The 16,462-nt window shown below is 41.1% G+C and overlaps 1 protein-coding gene and 1 long non-coding RNA gene across 2 annotated transcripts in view; one reads left to right on the top strand and one right to left on the bottom strand.

Moving 5' to 3' along the window:
• Nucleotides 1-10,657, bottom strand: part of LOC132681903 (uncharacterized) — a 74,722-nt gene extending 64,065 nt beyond the window's left edge. Inside the window, exon 1 of the long non-coding RNA XR_009611309.3 lies at nucleotides 9,632-10,657. This is a non-coding gene — a long non-coding RNA (uncharacterized LOC132681903). The remainder of the gene's footprint in view (nucleotides 1-9,631) is intronic.
• A 223-nt stretch (nucleotides 10,658-10,880) lies between these two features.
• Nucleotides 10,881-16,462, top strand: part of RAP2A (RAP2A, member of RAS oncogene family) — a 33,525-nt gene continuing 27,943 nt past the window's right edge. The window contains exon 1 of the mRNA XM_060636828.3: nucleotides 10,881-11,315. Coding sequence (XP_060492811.1) covers nucleotides 11,002-11,315 — 314 coding nt within the window. The 5' untranslated portion in view covers nucleotides 10,881-11,001. The remainder of the gene's footprint in view (nucleotides 11,316-16,462) is intronic.

The raw sequence follows: 16,462 nt of genomic DNA, 5'->3' as shown, positions 1-16,462 counted from the left end.
ATTGATATTCAAATATTTGATCTTCTAAGTTTTTGGCAAGAATTGTAATTTGTTTACCTAAATTCCTTTCAGTCATTCAAGAGATATGTATTAAGCATTTGCTTTGTACAAGGCACTGACCTAGGTACTGAGGATTAAAAGGAACAAGAGAGACCAAGACTTTACATTCTAGTGGGGTATACAGACGATGAAGAAATAATCTAAATGGTAATTTCAGAGAGTGATGATGAATGTATAAAAAGCAGTAATATAACACAGTGTCCTGAAATAGGGATTACTCCAGATTGTGTGGTTCAGGAAGGTCTTTCCAAAGAGATGATATCTGAAGAGAAACCTGGGAAATAGGAAGGAACCAGTGAAATAAAAGTCTGGAGAATCCCAAGCAAAGCCCCTCTAAAAATCTGACCCAACCACAGAGACCACACACAGACTAGTATGTTCAGGCCAAAGATCTGAAAGTTTTCCTTGAGTTCTCTTCTTTCCCATTACCTCTTCATCCAAACCATCATCTAGTCCTGTCAATATCTAGAAAACAGATTCTCAAATCTTATCTCCATTGCTGCCCTGAACAATTCACCATCTATCACCAATGTAGTAGCAACATAGGACTATTGATCATCTAAAATGTGTCCAGTAAGGATGCTGTAGGCCTAAAACACACACCAGATTTTAAAGGTTTTGTATGAAAAAAAGGTAAAGTATCTTAATAATTTTGTCCTGATTATACATTGAAATAATAATATAATATATCGGATTAAGCAAAATACACTTTAAATATTAATTTTATGTTTGACTTTTTTGCTATCCGTTGTATTTTATTTTGGAATTTAATTTTTAAAAACCCAAGGGTTTTCTTTTTTGTCATACAATGTCAATAATTAAAGTTCATAATTTATTTAGATTACCTTCGTTTTTATCTAAAGTCCTTGTTTTGTTCCAGAATCCCAATCCAGGATGTTATGTTACATTTAGTTTTCATGTCTCTTTAGGTTCATCTTGGCTGTGAGAGTTTTTCAGGCTTTTCTTATTTTTAAGAAGCACTGGTCAGTTAAATTGTAGGATGCCTCTCTTTTTTAAAAAATTCCGTTTATTTCAGGGCATCTGGGTGGCTCAGTGAGTTGGGCATTCAACTCTTGATTTCAGATCAGGTCATGGTTTGTTAGCTTGAGCCCTGCATCTGGCTTGTGCTGGTGGTGTGGAACCTGCTTGGGATGCTCTCTTTCTTCTCCCTCCCACTTGCACGTGCTCACTTGCTCTCTCTCTCTCTCTCTCTCTCTCTCCCAAAATAAGTAAACTTAAATAATAAAATAAATGAAATAAAAAATTCAATTTATTTAAACTAAAACAAAAACAGTTCACCCAGTTCTCCTACCTCCCAACTCACCACTTCTGGCACCCACCAATCTGTTCTTTGCATCTGTGAGCTTGTTTGTTTTTTTTTAAGTTTTGTTTTAATTCCACATATAGGAGAGATCCTATGGTATTTGTCTTTCTCGGACTTATTTCACTTAGCATAATACCCTCAAAGTCCATCCATGTTGTCACAAAGGCCAGATTTTATCCTTTTTAATGGGTGGATAATATTCCATTGCAGATATATGCTACATTTTTTTTAATCCATTCATCCATTGATAGACACTTGTATCCATGTCTTGGCTACTATAAATAATGCTACAATGAACATGGGAATTCAGATATCTTTTTGAGTTAGTGTTTTAATTTTCTGATGTGGGGTTTGAGCCCCACTTAGGAAAAAGCTCTGGATTTTGAGTTCCCTCCTACTTGTGGGACACTGTGCCAGGTACGGGGCTTATTAGAGAGATTGTGTTCCAGCCTCTCCTACTCATTTCAGTGTGGTTTTCTTCTCATTTGCCCAATTTGTAGTCATCACTCGGCCAGCCTTTAGGTTTTTTTAAGAGAGGATTTTTCCGCATGTCGCTATAGACTCAGCATGTCCATGAGAGGTGGTTAAGTTCAGGAATTTCCTATATCTTCTTTTCTAGTATACACATTAAAGCTCTAAATTTCCATCAAAGAACCACTTTGTTGTATCTCACAAGTTCTGATAGATGGTATTTTCATTATCACTAGGTTCCAAGTGTTTTTAAATTTCTTTTTTAACCCATGAGTTACTTAGGATTATGAGTTTTTAAATTTCTGAATATATGGTTCTTCGTCTGTCTTATTTTTAAAGTTCTAATTTAATTATGAATTCAGAGACTGAATGATACCTTTTTTTAAATATACCTTTTTAATGTTTATTTATTTTTGAGAGAGAGAGAGTGAGAGCAGGGGGAGGGACAGAGAGAATTTGAGGCAGGCTTCAGGCTCTGAGCTGTCAGCACAGAGCCCGACGCGGGGCTCAGACTCACGAACTGAGAGATCATGACCTACACCAAAGTCGGATGCTTAACCGACTGTGCCACCCAGGCGCCTCTGAATGATATCTATTCTTATAAATGTATTAAGATTTTCTTATGATCCAGCATATGATCTATTTTTGCAAATGTTCTGTAGGTGCTTGGAAACAAATATGTATGCTCTAATCATAGATTACATTTTTCTGTATATGTCTGCTAGTTCAATTTTATTAATTCAAACCTTTGGTATCCCTGTAGTTTTTGTCTGCTTGACTTATCAGTAATTGAGAGAGAAAGATGCACTGTAAGAGGGGTTTATCCACTGTTTTCAACATGGGCCTCTGTGTGGCAATATTCTGAGATTCTGAGGCCTTCTATGCCTATGAATATTTGTACCTTATTCTCACACCTGAATGTCACTTTGGCTGAATATTACACTTCGGTTTCTAAATCTCTTCTCTGTTCAATATTTTAAAAACCTTACTCCACTGTTCTTCTTGCTTCTAATGCTGCTATTCAGAAGTCTGATGTTTAATCTGATGTTAATCTTTCATACTGTTAAAATTCTACACATTTTCTGTCTTGGATATCCCAAATTTCACTATAATATGTGTAGGTGTAGGTTTTCCAGATCACTTTCCTTTGAAACTCCAGGTTGAAACTTCAACCTGAGGTGTTTTATCTGTTTATCCATCCATTCATTCATGGGAAATTTCACATTATCATTTCTCTAACAAGTCATTTTTTGGGAGAATTCCTATTATCTGTATGCTGCCACTTCTGTTTTCCATCTCTCGATTATTCTTTTTTCTATTTCTTTGAACTTCTGTTTCTCCTTCTGTGAGATGACCTCAATCTGGTTTTCCAGTTCATTCATGTGTTCCTTAATGGTGTCCCTTCTGCCACCTTATCCTCTCTCTCTTGCTCTTTATTTCAACGATTATATATTCCATTTGTAGTATGTCCACTTGGTTCCTTTTATGTGTCTTTGTTTTCATAAGTCTCCCATTATCCCTTATCTTTTTTAGCATGTTTGTGCTAAACAGTCCATTTTAATGTTTGTGCTTCTGATGGCATCTATAATCTTTTTCTCTTTTGAAATAGTTGTACTTCTCAAAATACCTTGTCACGGGCATTCATTTTCCTCTGCAAAAGCATATGAGGACAGACATAGGGTGACCCACTAGGGTTCAGGGAGGTTTTGCAGGCTGCTGGACTAAAACTAGGACCATCCCAGGTAAACCAAATGGTTGATCACCTTTCCAGAACCCATTCTGAGTCACTTAATAAATGGACTCTAGAGCAGAGAACCCCAAGTCCAAGCAAATCACAGCCGATCGCTCTTTAGGTCTAGAGATCATCTTCTGCTTCCCCTGAGAGGAGAGAGGGAACAGTCCTGAGGGTACAGCTCACAAGTCCCGGGAAGGAAGAGCACAAGGTGTGGGCCGGCAAATGCTCCAAGTTGGTTAGGACCTAAGAGTTTCTTGGCTCCTGACAAGCAGAGGGCTTCTGTGTGGCCCTGATTTTCCCCTTGAGTCCGTTTGGGCCAGAGCTCTGGGTCACCACACGCGTTGGGGCAGGCACTGATTTTCCCAGTGAGTGAGAAGCACAAGCACATGTGTAATGGTTCTTTTCCTATTTGATTCTCCCGTGGGGTGGCTGGCTGCTCATTACTGGGGCCTGAACCACCACCCTCTTCTCCCAGTCCCCTGACCAAACAGCTCCCTCAAATCCTCTCATCACTAGGCTTTTCTCTTCGTTTTCTTCACTTGAGGGTCTTGTACCCTCTATATTGCTTCCATGACTTTGCAGGAAGGAGCAGTAATAATGTTAGTTCAGCATCGTGGAGTCACATAATTTGTATGATGGCTCCTAATCATTTTTACACTCTTTATTAAAAAATGAAAAGCTTCTTGGACATGTAGGACATGCTCTGGCAATGGCAAAGCACAATAATTATTCACTGCATTATTATAAACAATATCGAGAAATGTTCATACGCCTATTGTAGCCTAATTTTTAAGAAATATTCTTATATTTGTACAGAAAATAGCATTAGAAAAATTGCTACAACCATATTGACCAGAAACCACAGAAAATCTGGCAAGCTTCTGATTTTTGTTACAAGTATTTATTATTGTTGCTATAGTATTATATTTGGCACATCAATGTGTTTTTTTTTTAATTTCCAAAATGCATCACTAATCTGTAACTTATTATTCCTTACAGCTTCTTTCTTTTTTTGATGTTTATTTTTGAGAGAGAGAGAGAGGGAGAGAGAGAGAGAGAGAGAGAGAGAGAGAGAGAGAGAGAGAGAACGAGCAGGGGAAGGGCAGAGACAGCAAGACACGGAATCTGGAGCAGGCTCCAGGCTCCGAGCTGTCAGCACAGAGCCCAACACGGGGCTTGAACTCACGGACGGCAAGATCATGACCTGAGCTGAAGTTGGCTCAGTTAACCGACTGAGCCACCCAGGCGCCCCTATTCCTTACAGCTTCTTTAGTGAAAAGACTTTTCTATGGTAAGGTACAAAAAGGCACTCCAGGAAAAACATTTTAAATTACATTATTTACCTAAAAGACTATCTTTATATATTACTGGCCCATTGAAATTTCTCTTTTCAATCAAACTCCATTCATTTTTACATAAAGCATGCCAGTAACAGCTACACGAAAAAATACCCATAAGCAAAAACTGTGTTGCTGTCTTCATTTTTTGCTACTCCTCATTTTTCCTTCTACTATTTGTGAAAGTTTGAATTTCACCTTTTTGATGCCCTCAAGTCCGTAATTACTCTTATGACATTTATTTCATGATGCCCACAGTATAAATTATTCATCATTTTGAATAATGCCTTAACTTCTTGAAACCTACCTCTGTACTTTCTACTTTTTCTTCTGTATTATTTTTTCCTGCATTATTTTTATACCTTTTGTAATCTTGCCTTGAGACTTCTAGCTTCTGATTCTTCCCCCCTGATAGTTGTCCCTAGAATGGCATTGCTATAGAGAATTAAAGAATCTGGTGATTCTGTATTTACCTTATTTTGCTCCTACATCATTCTGCTTTCTTCCTTTCCTCACGGCTCCTTGCACCTAGAGTGCTCCCTTCTGCCCAGTCTTGTCTATTCTGTGGCTAGTTCCATCAAAGCCTGGCTCCAAATTCATTTCCTTCAGACAGATTTCCATAATTAAAACCCACTTCAGTTGATTCCTCTTTCTCTTGGCCTCTAAGAATTCATATATATAAGCTACACATAATATCATGTCCTTGAAAGTGTATGTTTTTATAATTTTATTCAGTTATGTGGTTATATATTTTGTGATATTTTATTATTTATATTATTATTGCATCCTTGCAATCTCTAATTTTTTCTTATTAGCATGAATTGTAAGCTCTTATTATGTAATGTAAGTGTGTGATCAGTTGTTCAACATCAGTCTCTTCTGTTTATGATGTCTATAACTACGAGCTCTTTTGGATAATTGTCTATTTTTGTGTTCCCAGAACCTACAAAATATACATAGTAAGTGCTCAATTAATGCCCTAATGTCTTTGAAATACCATTCAGGATATACATAGAATGAAAGTGCTCACAAGTGCTTGCTGATTTTTTTAAATACATTTTGTCTCGAAACTCTCACACTTTCTATAAGAGTTGGGACATATTTGACTCCAAGATGGAGAAAACATAACAGACTTTAACACACACTTAAACCAAAGGATGCTGGCTGTGTACTTAGTTAACAAGTTCAAAGGTGGGCATTTCCAGCATTGGTATGACAGTTCAGTGTTGTCTTCCAGGGCCTGGATTCTTCCCCACCTTCCTCACCATCCAAAGCTTGCTGGGTTTCAACCTCAGCCATAAGGCATCATTGCCCAAAGACGGCGGCCACAGTCTCTTATTTCAACGCACAAGGCAGGAAGCAAGGGGGAGTGACATCAAAACAATGGGGATGTCTGTTCATTCTTGTCAGAATCCCAGGAATCCCCCAGCTCTTCCCATTCTAATGACTTCTTCCCGTTCTAATGAGAACCAAGTCATGTGCCTACTTGTGGACTAACTATGGGGCAGAGAGGAAAGGACTGTCATTAACGATCAATCCTGTTTCATCCCATGTTTTTCAGCCAAAAGAAAGGGAAACTGCTGGGGATGCAAGCAACACCATGTTTCCTCTTTGGCCGTGTTAAGTACACCACACTGAAGCTCTATTTTCCTCCAAACATTCAAGCTTTTAGGATTCTCCGAGCTTTTTCTTTTTATTTCCTATATCTTAATCATTAAGCCATTTCCTTCAGCAACACTATCTCGACCAGAAGGTTTTTTCATTGACTTGTTTACATCCTCATTTAATTTCTGCCTTCAGTTCTTTCTTTTCAAAACCACTAAAACACATCACATTTTTAAAAAAGAAACATTTTTTTTTTGCTCCTTCCTTTCCACTGTTTATATATATATTTCTGTTTCTCAACTGTATTAGGAGCCTCAGAGGCCATGAAAATGTCTTCTGCTCTCTTTATAACTGCCAGCCTGCATTTCATAGGTGCAAAATAGACTTGACTTGTCCTTCCCCTTTATGGTTAATCACATATATGCAGGCTTTAATAGGAAGCAATAAGCATCGGGGTAAGCACTGCTATTATTGCAAACGTCCTCTTCCAACTTGTTTACATCAAATTCTTTGCATACTTGCTTCTTGCTCTAGTTAGAAAGTCCCAGAACACGGTGTATTTCCCACCTCATCCCACCTTTTCCAACATCTTTCACAGAAGCCAAGGAAGGAGCTAGGTTTCCATGGTAACACAAGTGTGACAGTTGAGGCTATCTGGGCATAGGTGAGATAACTCTCAGATTTAGTGGGGAGAAATGAAGTTTTCCTTTTTTTTTCTCTCCCAGCAATGTCCTTCTGAAGCTAAAGAGACCCTAAAGTGTCAGTATACAGTGTTTTCACTATCATACAGATTTATAGCTCTTGGAGAAAATTCAATTTCATTGTATCTCATTTCTATTTTGTCTTTCCCACAAACAAATGAATGGAGACATAAGTTTTTATTTCCAAAATCACTGTCAGAATAGATAGTTCATGCTGGCATAAAAATGAACACGATTAAGGAATCAGGAGACAGATACCCATCTCCAAACCAGATCTTCAAAATTCTCTACACGTTCTGACATCCTTTCCTATGGCAGCTAATCCTTCAGCTAGTATTTCACATACGGCCTCAAATTAGGTAAGTACCACCACATATAAGGCAGAATAGAAAAGGAAATATGCCCTACTTATCATGTTTCTTTTGCCTCTTAGTGGTCAAAAACCCACCTTTAAGGCAACATTGAGAATAAATATCGAGAATGAATATCAAATGAATATGATTCATCAAGAATGAATATCGAACATCAACGTGAGAAATATAAATGAGGCTGCATTCTGTATACCTCTCCTTATCAAGAAAAGTCAGCAGTAATGAAAGGTCAGGGAAAACAGCCTGAAAAATGTCAAAAAGCTCTCCTATTCTTTATTATGCTAAGTGGAGTGGCTAGAGAGCCCACTCACTATTTTTTGTGTGTGACAACTTCTATCAGATGCACAACAGTCCAGAGCTTCTCAACTTCTCGTGACCTGGGAAGTGAAAAAACTGCTTAAGATTACATTCTTGATCCACAATCCCAATGGAAATTTCTAAAAAAATAATAGGAAGGAAGGAAGGAAGGAAGGAAGGAAGGAAGGAAGGAGAGAGAGAAAGAAAGAAAAAGAAAGAAAGAAAGAAAGAAAGAAAGAAAGAAAGAAAGAGAAAGAAAGAAAGAACGAACTGCCACTGGATCTTTTTTTGCTTGCAAAGTAAATGATTTTTCAGTTCCACTGTAATTAAGGTACTACACGGGTTGTAATGCTCTATACAAAGAAAAAGTTTGATGCTTCTTGGCTCCATTTAACCCTCAAAAAGCCTAGGAACTTATCACCATGATGCACAATTTGGATCTTAAAGAGACAGTCTGTCTTTGCTCTTAAAAGAGTGTGGCTGTTACTAAGCTAAAGTAATCTCAAATAAGCATACAAGTTTCACACAAAACATGAGACTTGTAAAAAGCTAGGTGCACACTGCATTCATAAACATCTTCTTGAAATATCCCTGCCAAAAAGCTCAGATATAATGCATCCATGTGAGCTCCTTTCATTTTAATTCACTTTTCCACACTACTAGTTTAGAATTCTCTTTAGTTTCGATGCTCTTAAAACGTTCCTCTGATTCTTAGTTCTTTTGCAGTTTGCTTTATCTGCAGATTCCATAAGCTCAGATATTATCTCTCATACTTTGACGATATTTAATCAAGAAATAAAGGCTGAGTTATATTTACTACACTTTTTGACAGGACACTTGCCCTCAATTATTTTAAGCCAAAACTTGGTATATGTTATACTACAGCAAGATAATGCAAACTTAAGTTCTTCATTCTAATATAATGGACAGACAGGGCAATAGAACACTGTTAAATCTGAGTACACTTTTGTAGTAGTTTGATAATTGGCAGAAAAGACAGTAAAGGAACACCTGGTTTTTCGAGAAACTCAGACCAAAATCCTCTCTACATGATGACCTTGTGGGGAAGGGAAAGGGCGAAGAGGTATGCCACGACTAAACGTAAGAACTGCAGAAATTTATTATTCCAGAGAAATGTGATTTAGCAACTTATGGGCGTAGACTAGTCTGAGAAGGACATAGTTTAAATCAAGTAAATCCAATAACCCATTATTACAAAATATAATCCATGAGTACTTGGGAATATAACTTCTCCTAAATTTAACATTATGGGCGTGAGACATTGTAACATACAAGGCTACAAAGACCTAACGGTAAGTTTTATAACTAAGTAGTTAAAAAAAAAAAAATGTTTCAGGAGGCACGCATAGAAGATCCGTGCCAACTGCTGCAGTACGTCTCCTTAAGTACCAGAAAATTTCTCACCCTAGAGACAAAAGTCCCTGTTTTCTCTATTCATCCCACGATTCAGCCCACATCGCTCAGCACCATTTCCAAGCCCATCACTTAGGCAGAATGCCAAGCAGACGACGTTAAACGTCTGAATTCATCACTCTCGCCTGCAACACACCTTGCTCCTTGCCAGCACAGGGCACAGCGACCGGTCCCTCATCCTCCGACCCCTCCCGGATCCCACCAGCGGCCCCGTCTCCATACCACCGGCTCTAGGTGGCAAGGGAATCGCGAATCCTGGTTGGCTCAGATCGAGCCTCCGTCATTCGTCAGCTCACCTACGATTGGTTGGCAGAGAGTGCTCAGGAACAAACGCCCAGCTTGGCCAGGCGAGGGGAGGTGAGTTGGTTGATCCTGCGACTAGAGTTTTCCTCATTGGCTGACGGGTGAGCATCACGTGGTATGAAGCGGCTCTCTATTGGCCGAGAATGGTACCATGGGGTACAGAAACGTGATCTGGTTGGTTGGAATGAATCCCAGCTTCCTACTAGGTGCCCCAGCTAGCTGTTGCTATGAGGTGGCCCTGGGCCTTCTTTTGCGGCTTGGAGCTCTGTTCTCCCGGTTTTCCAGGCGCCCGTAGCTGAGAGGGCGTGGGAAGAGCTCGACACCAGTCCGGCGCTGGAGAGGGGCGGGGCTGGAGGCGGTGGGCGGGACCCCGGCGACGTCACCGGGCGTGGGCCTGACTTCCGCGGACTCGCCTTTGCCGCCTAGGGCAGTGGCTTTGGGGGCCTTATGTCCTCTCCTTCAGTGTTCTGATGCTTAAAAAAAGGCTCACTCCGTTGTATTTATCTGCGCCCTCTTAAAAAAGCTTCTCTTCATGTTTATACAAGAAAACACCAAAGCCCTCAGGGGTACAGAGAGACTGGGTGGTGTCAAGCAAAATCCCTAATACCTCCTTTTGGACCTTGCCCGTTTCTTCTTTTCACTCTCAGCCTCACGTTAAAGCCTGCAGACTGCTCTGGCCCCGCTAACATCTTGCCTCCGCCCCAATGCCGAGCGTGGGATTCTCAAGTTGACCAGGTTCCCGGCTCAGGCAGACGAACTGCGCATGCCCAGTACGCAGGCCCTGGGGTTCGACGGGGCGTGCGGGGTAAGGTGTTGCGTGGCAGAGGAGGTTGTTTATCTAAGCGCGAGCCGAGGCTTCCGCACCGCGCAGTCTCCCGGGAGCGCGCGCGGCCGGTCGCCTAGGCGACGGGGAGCAGGGGCGGGGCCGCGCCGCGGAGCCCCGCCTCCTGCCGCCGGGCCCCGCCCCCGGCAGCGCTGCGGCTCCTGCTCGGGCGCGCGCTCCGGCGCCCGAGGAAGCGGCGGCGGCGGCGGGCGGGGAGCTGGGCGTGGAGGCGCGAGGGGCGGGGCGGGCGGGTGGCACTGCGGGCCCGCGGCTCGGGCGGCTCCGGTGGCTCCGGCGGCTCCCGCTCGCAGCTCGTGCTCAGTGCCTGCCGGCGCCCGCGGGCCGGATTGCCGCCCTGCTCGGCCCATGCCCAGGGCTACTGCTCCCTCCGCCGGCGCCCGGGGGGCCGCGGCGGCCGTGAGGTGGGGGCGGCCGCGGGAGGCGGCGGGGCCGGCCGCCGGCGCAGGGTCCGGGGGCGCAGCGCGGCGGGCGTAGGTCTATGTCGCGGGCGGCGGCGGCGGCGGCGGCCGCGGAGGGACGATGCGCGAGTACAAAGTGGTGGTGCTGGGCTCGGGCGGGGTCGGCAAATCCGCCCTGACCGTGCAGTTCGTGACCGGCACCTTCATCGAGAAATACGACCCCACCATCGAGGACTTCTACCGCAAGGAGATCGAGGTGGACTCGTCGCCGTCGGTGCTGGAGATCCTGGACACGGCGGGCACCGAGCAGTTCGCGTCCATGCGGGACCTGTACATCAAGAACGGCCAGGGCTTCATCCTCGTCTACAGCCTCGTCAACCAGCAGAGCTTCCAGGATATCAAGCCCATGCGGGACCAGATCATCCGAGTGAAGCGGTGAGAGGGCCGGGGGCGGGCAGGGGGCTTCGCGATGCGGCCGGCAGCCGACGTCCCGGGGCCAGCACTCCCCAGTGCTCTGGGTGGCTGTGGGCAGGGGGAGCTGTCTAGGGAGATGGCTCTGGGGTCTCATGCTCTATAATAATATGTGGGGGTTTTGCCAGCATCACCACCACCATCATCTTGAATCTTAAATTTGAGTGCTTTGTTTCACAACTCAAATTTGGCATCCCGTGAACCCACAGCCCAGCTCTTTGTCTCTTGGATATTGTTAGTAGCACTTGTACAGAACCCCAAAGGAAACAAAGTTTAAAACTTGCAGGGGGAGAAAAGGGTTGGGTAGGTCTGTACTGGGAAGAGGGGAGCTGTGCAAGCATAGTGGAGACATTTTCAGGTTGAGCAACAACAAAAAATCTACTTTTGCAATATTTGACAGCAAAAATTGCTCACGCATATACGGCAAAAAATGTCAAGTCCAGAGGACAGAGACCTTTCTCCTCTCTTAAAAGATCGAGTGGTGCCAAGGCGTTTTACAAAAATGAACTCTGCAATTAAGATGAAACTTTGAAGACGTTATTAAATTATTTGAAGACATCGTAACAGCTCAGTGAGATTGAGAGTTATTAGCATATAGGAGCACAAATATGCCATTCACATTAAAGAATGTGGCTTAACTTTTTTTTTTAAATCCAACTGCCTTACCCCCCTAAGAAAGGAAAAGAAAGGAAGAAAGAAAGAAAAGGAAGTGAAAAAAGCATTCCTAGAAACAAAACAGAAGTTTCTTCAAAGGTGTAACTCAGGTATTAGCTAATTTAAAGTTAATGCAAGTAAGCTTTTTCCTGATATGAACTCTTTTTTTAAGCATGCATTTTGAAAATACGGTTGGTAGCTTAAATGGTTTCGAGTATTTGTTTTCTCTTATGTTAACTGACTATATATTTTCCTAGAATTTCCAGCATCAGAAAGATAATAATATCTTAGTTCAAGGTTTTAGCAAATTTTTCTAATTACTAGTTACGCATTATTATTTTGTCTGATTCTTATTAATAATTGCTAATAATTTTGATTTAGTGTAATTTTTTTCCCTACCTAATTCTAGCTGTAGCTCCACATTTGAAGACACTTACTGAAAGATAGTTGTAAGTATACTGTAGATATAATCACATTTCAAGTCAGTCTGAAAGAGCAAAGCCCAAGTCACGTGTGTTCAGTGGGTACTCAAAAATTCATTACAAGACGTGGATTTTTAATGCAACATATGAAATCACAGGGGATTTTTAATGCAACATATGTCCCCATCCCCCTGTTAACTCATTGCACATGCACTTTAATAGCTAAACTAAAATTTTGTATATTAGTTTCTTTTAAATTTCAAACTTTTGAATAAAGTGAATATTTTCATGGCTCCTCTTGCTATTCTAAGATCTTCAAATCTGATAGCTTTTTACTTCTCCAGTCTCATTTTCTTAGAGTTAATTGCTACAGGAAACAAATGAACAGTTTTGGTGCTAAATTTAATAGGTGTCTGACTCTTAAGGCGCTACGTTGAAGTGACTCAAATCCTGAATTAATACTTCCCCCATACTACTAAAAACAACAACAACAATACAGAACAGGGCAGTCTAATACATTGTCACATGGCGATCTTAAGCCATAAACATATGTCAAATAGTAAAGTAAATGCCCCAACTGCTCCATATTTAAATGTATACTACTGTATACATTTAAATGTATACCTATAACTCAGACATTGATAAAGTCACATACAAAGGACAAACTTCTTGACAAAAGCTTAGGAGACAGAATATGGTAAAATATCCTTAGTTTAGTCCACATAATTTTGTAGTTTCTTATGATTTAGTGGAGATTACTAATAGCAGGCTAGTCTAAATTTGGTATACTGAACAATTTATTTGTTTGCCTATGAAAAGAGGAAAATTCTACTTGCCCAGATGTCTTTTTACTCACTAGTCTCAGTTCTTGAGGTAAAAAGACCAGGGATCAGCTGAAGTAGAGTTCATAAACTCTTTTCACTGGAATTCATCCATTGTATCTGTGAGGGCCCCGTGGACCCTTCTGTGTCCTCACATTTTATACCTCATCCTAACTTTATCATCTGGCCCCCCAGCCTAGAACATATTCTAAATAACTTATATAGAAAGAAAGAATCTGTGTATATTATATATATTTCAGTACAGTGTATAATGCATATATTATGCTAAAGCAGGCATTAAATGTGCTAGTTATTTAACTCTTCCCACTTAAAGAGAATAAAATATGATTTTCAAATAAGTGAACTTTCTACTCTTTTGGGAAATCCATTTTTAAATTAACTAGTTGTTATAGGAAGTATTCAGTAAGTGTCCCCTCCCTTCTGCCCACTAGCTGCTTTACATAATTACATACAGCAGTTTTTTGGGGATATTTAATACCACCATAATGCCAGTGACAAAGGTGAAGTGCAGAGATGTTGGGTCTTTAACCCAAGACTAGTCATTGATGGAGGGATTTAAACCGAGTTCTGTTAGAATCCGTATACTCTTTTCTTCTATACCAGGCTGCCTTTGAACTTGTTGTTTACTGACAAATTCAGTATCCAGCTTGGGCTGGCACCATTCAATACAAGTATAATGTGAGCCACACATGTAATTTAAAAATTTCTAGTAGCTTATTTTTTTTAAAGTACAGCAGATAAAATTAATCTTAATAATGCGTTTTATTTAACACACTATGTAAAATATTGCCATTTTAACGTAATCAATATTCAAAAATTGAGAAATCTTACTTTTTATGCTACATTTTCGAAATCTGGTGTGTAATTTACACTCACAGCACATCTTAATTCAGACTAGCCATATTTCAGGTGCTTAGTAGCCACATGTGGCAGCAGACTACCATACTGACAACACAGGTGTAAGGTGTATATATTGTAGGGAAACAATAAGCCTCGGTTTTCTTATCTGTGAGATAGATGCGCCTTTCAAAGTCTTTATTAGGATTAAATGAGATGAGATAACCCATATTCAGGTGTCTAGCACAATACCTTGAACAGAGAAATCACTCCAAAATTCCACCTGTTCTTTTATTAATAATGTTGTCACCCAACCTTCTTGAAATTTTATCCTTGATATAAATGTAATTTTAGAGAAAATAAATTGTGAGTGCATTTTGAAATTCATTACCTGGTGTAGACAAGATGAGAACAAAAAGCAATTGGGATTAAAACAACACCTTGAAAAAGTTTTGTTGGTATATTCTCAAAATATTTTCCCTTATTAATGGTTTTATGGGAAAGGGGAAGAGAATGAAGATTTAACTTCAAGTATAGCACCAATTCATGGCCAGATAGTGAAATAGAGCTTTTTATTGGATTGTCCTTGTATGGAGTATTGGGCTTTTAGAAAATGTCAAACAAGCCTGTACTGCCTTAAGTGTTGACAGTTGCAGAGACATTCATATCCATACACTACCTCCTGTCCGAGCCGAGGGGACCAACTAAAAAATGGCCGTATTTATAAATTCACGTGCTTTCCTTTTTTGCCCTGAGTTCCCTTTTTTGACATGACTTCAGATGAGAACACACACTCCAGGAAGTGTGATAGGGATACAGAAGATGTTTCAATTGAAATAAAACTAGTAGAATTTTTTCTGATTTCAAGTTGCTTTTCCCATGCCTCCTAGGGTAAGCCATCGTCCTGACTTGAAGTATCTTGGAACATGCCGTCCCAGGCCTATTGTTCTTAGAATAAAGCCCAGGAATCCTCACATGATCTTCCCAGGTGCAGTGTGTTCCTGCCCATCCCTGCCTTTCCGGCCTCACCTTGTGCAGTCTTCCTTGTCCCTTAGCTCTCAGCACCCACACCTTCTTTTAGTTCCTTGGAAGTGCTTGCCTGGGCTTCCCTTCTACATGTAGCAATCATTTACCTTGTGCAGTTAATTCCTACTCACTTTCACCCTTACTTAAAAGATTTCTTCCTCCTCAGGGAAGCCTTCTTCGTCTTCCCAAACTGAGTTAACTCCTTCACACACAAGGTTAACCTCATGCCTCACTCCTTCCCTGAGCCGTCATACTTCAGACATAAGTGGCATGCTGTACTTCCCTCTTCTCGTGGCACTCACCGAAGTCTAGCTATTTGTGTGATAGTAGACATGCAATCAGTCTTTCTCATTAAACTCTCATTCTGTGTGGCCAGTGCAGCTCCTGGCACAGAGGAAACACTCAGGAAAAATGTATTGGAAAAAGTATTTGGAAATAAAAGTGTTTTTATTGTCCTTTGGCCTCAGTTTCTCTAGACAGTTTTTTTTTTGTTTTGTTTAGTTTTATTTATTTTTATTTTGAGAGAGAGGAGGAGGGCATACAGGGGAGGGGCAGAGAGAGGGAGAAAATCCCAAGGGAGAGAGAGGGCTCCCACACTGTGAGCAGAGAGCCTAACACGGGGCCCAAACTCACAGACTGTGAGATCATGACCTGAGCTGAAATCAAGAGTCGGACGCTTAACCAATTGAGCCACCCAGGCGCCCCTCCCCAAACATTTTACTTTTATAGATGGAGGAGATGATTCTTCCAAGTCCATTTTGCAGATGAAGTAGATGATCTCCCTTCAGCTCTAATATTCTGTGATGGCACTTGTATCTAGTTAGGGTGACACGGAAAGGGTGAAGTTTAATAAGAACCTTGAAGAATCAGGAGGACAAAGTCTTCCGGAAGTGGCATGTGAAATGCATAGAATAGGGGCCGCCTGGGTGGTTCAGTCGGTTAAGCGGCCAACTTCGGCTCAGGTCACAATCTCGAGGTCCGTGAGTTTGAGCCCCGCGTCGGGCTCTGTGCTGACAGCTCAGAGCCTGGAGCCTGTTTCAGATTCTGTGTCTCCCTCTCTCTCTGCCCCTCCCCTGTTCATGCTCTGTCTCTCTCTGTCTCAAAAATAAATAAACGTTAAAAAAAAATTTTTTTGAAATGCATAGAATATGTTTACTGGCTGTTAAATAGACTAAATTGGCTAAACTAGGAATTCATATAGAAGTGTGAAAGGAAGTAAGGCTAAAAAAAGTGTAAAGCTAAGTTACAGAAGATTGAAGACTTTGGACTTGATCTTGTAGTGAAGGACCATGATCAAAATGGTATAAAAAAATGGTAACATGGAGGTGAT

The sequence above is a fragment of the Panthera onca genome, chromosome A1 (assembly GCF_046562875.1).
Source record: "Panthera onca isolate mPanOnc1 chromosome A1, mPanOnc1 haplotype 2, whole genome shotgun sequence".
Taxonomy (NCBI): domain Eukaryota; kingdom Metazoa; phylum Chordata; class Mammalia; order Carnivora; family Felidae; genus Panthera; species Panthera onca.
The sequence above is the reverse complement of the archived record's forward strand: the minus strand, read 5'-3'. Positions and strand labels throughout refer to the sequence as shown.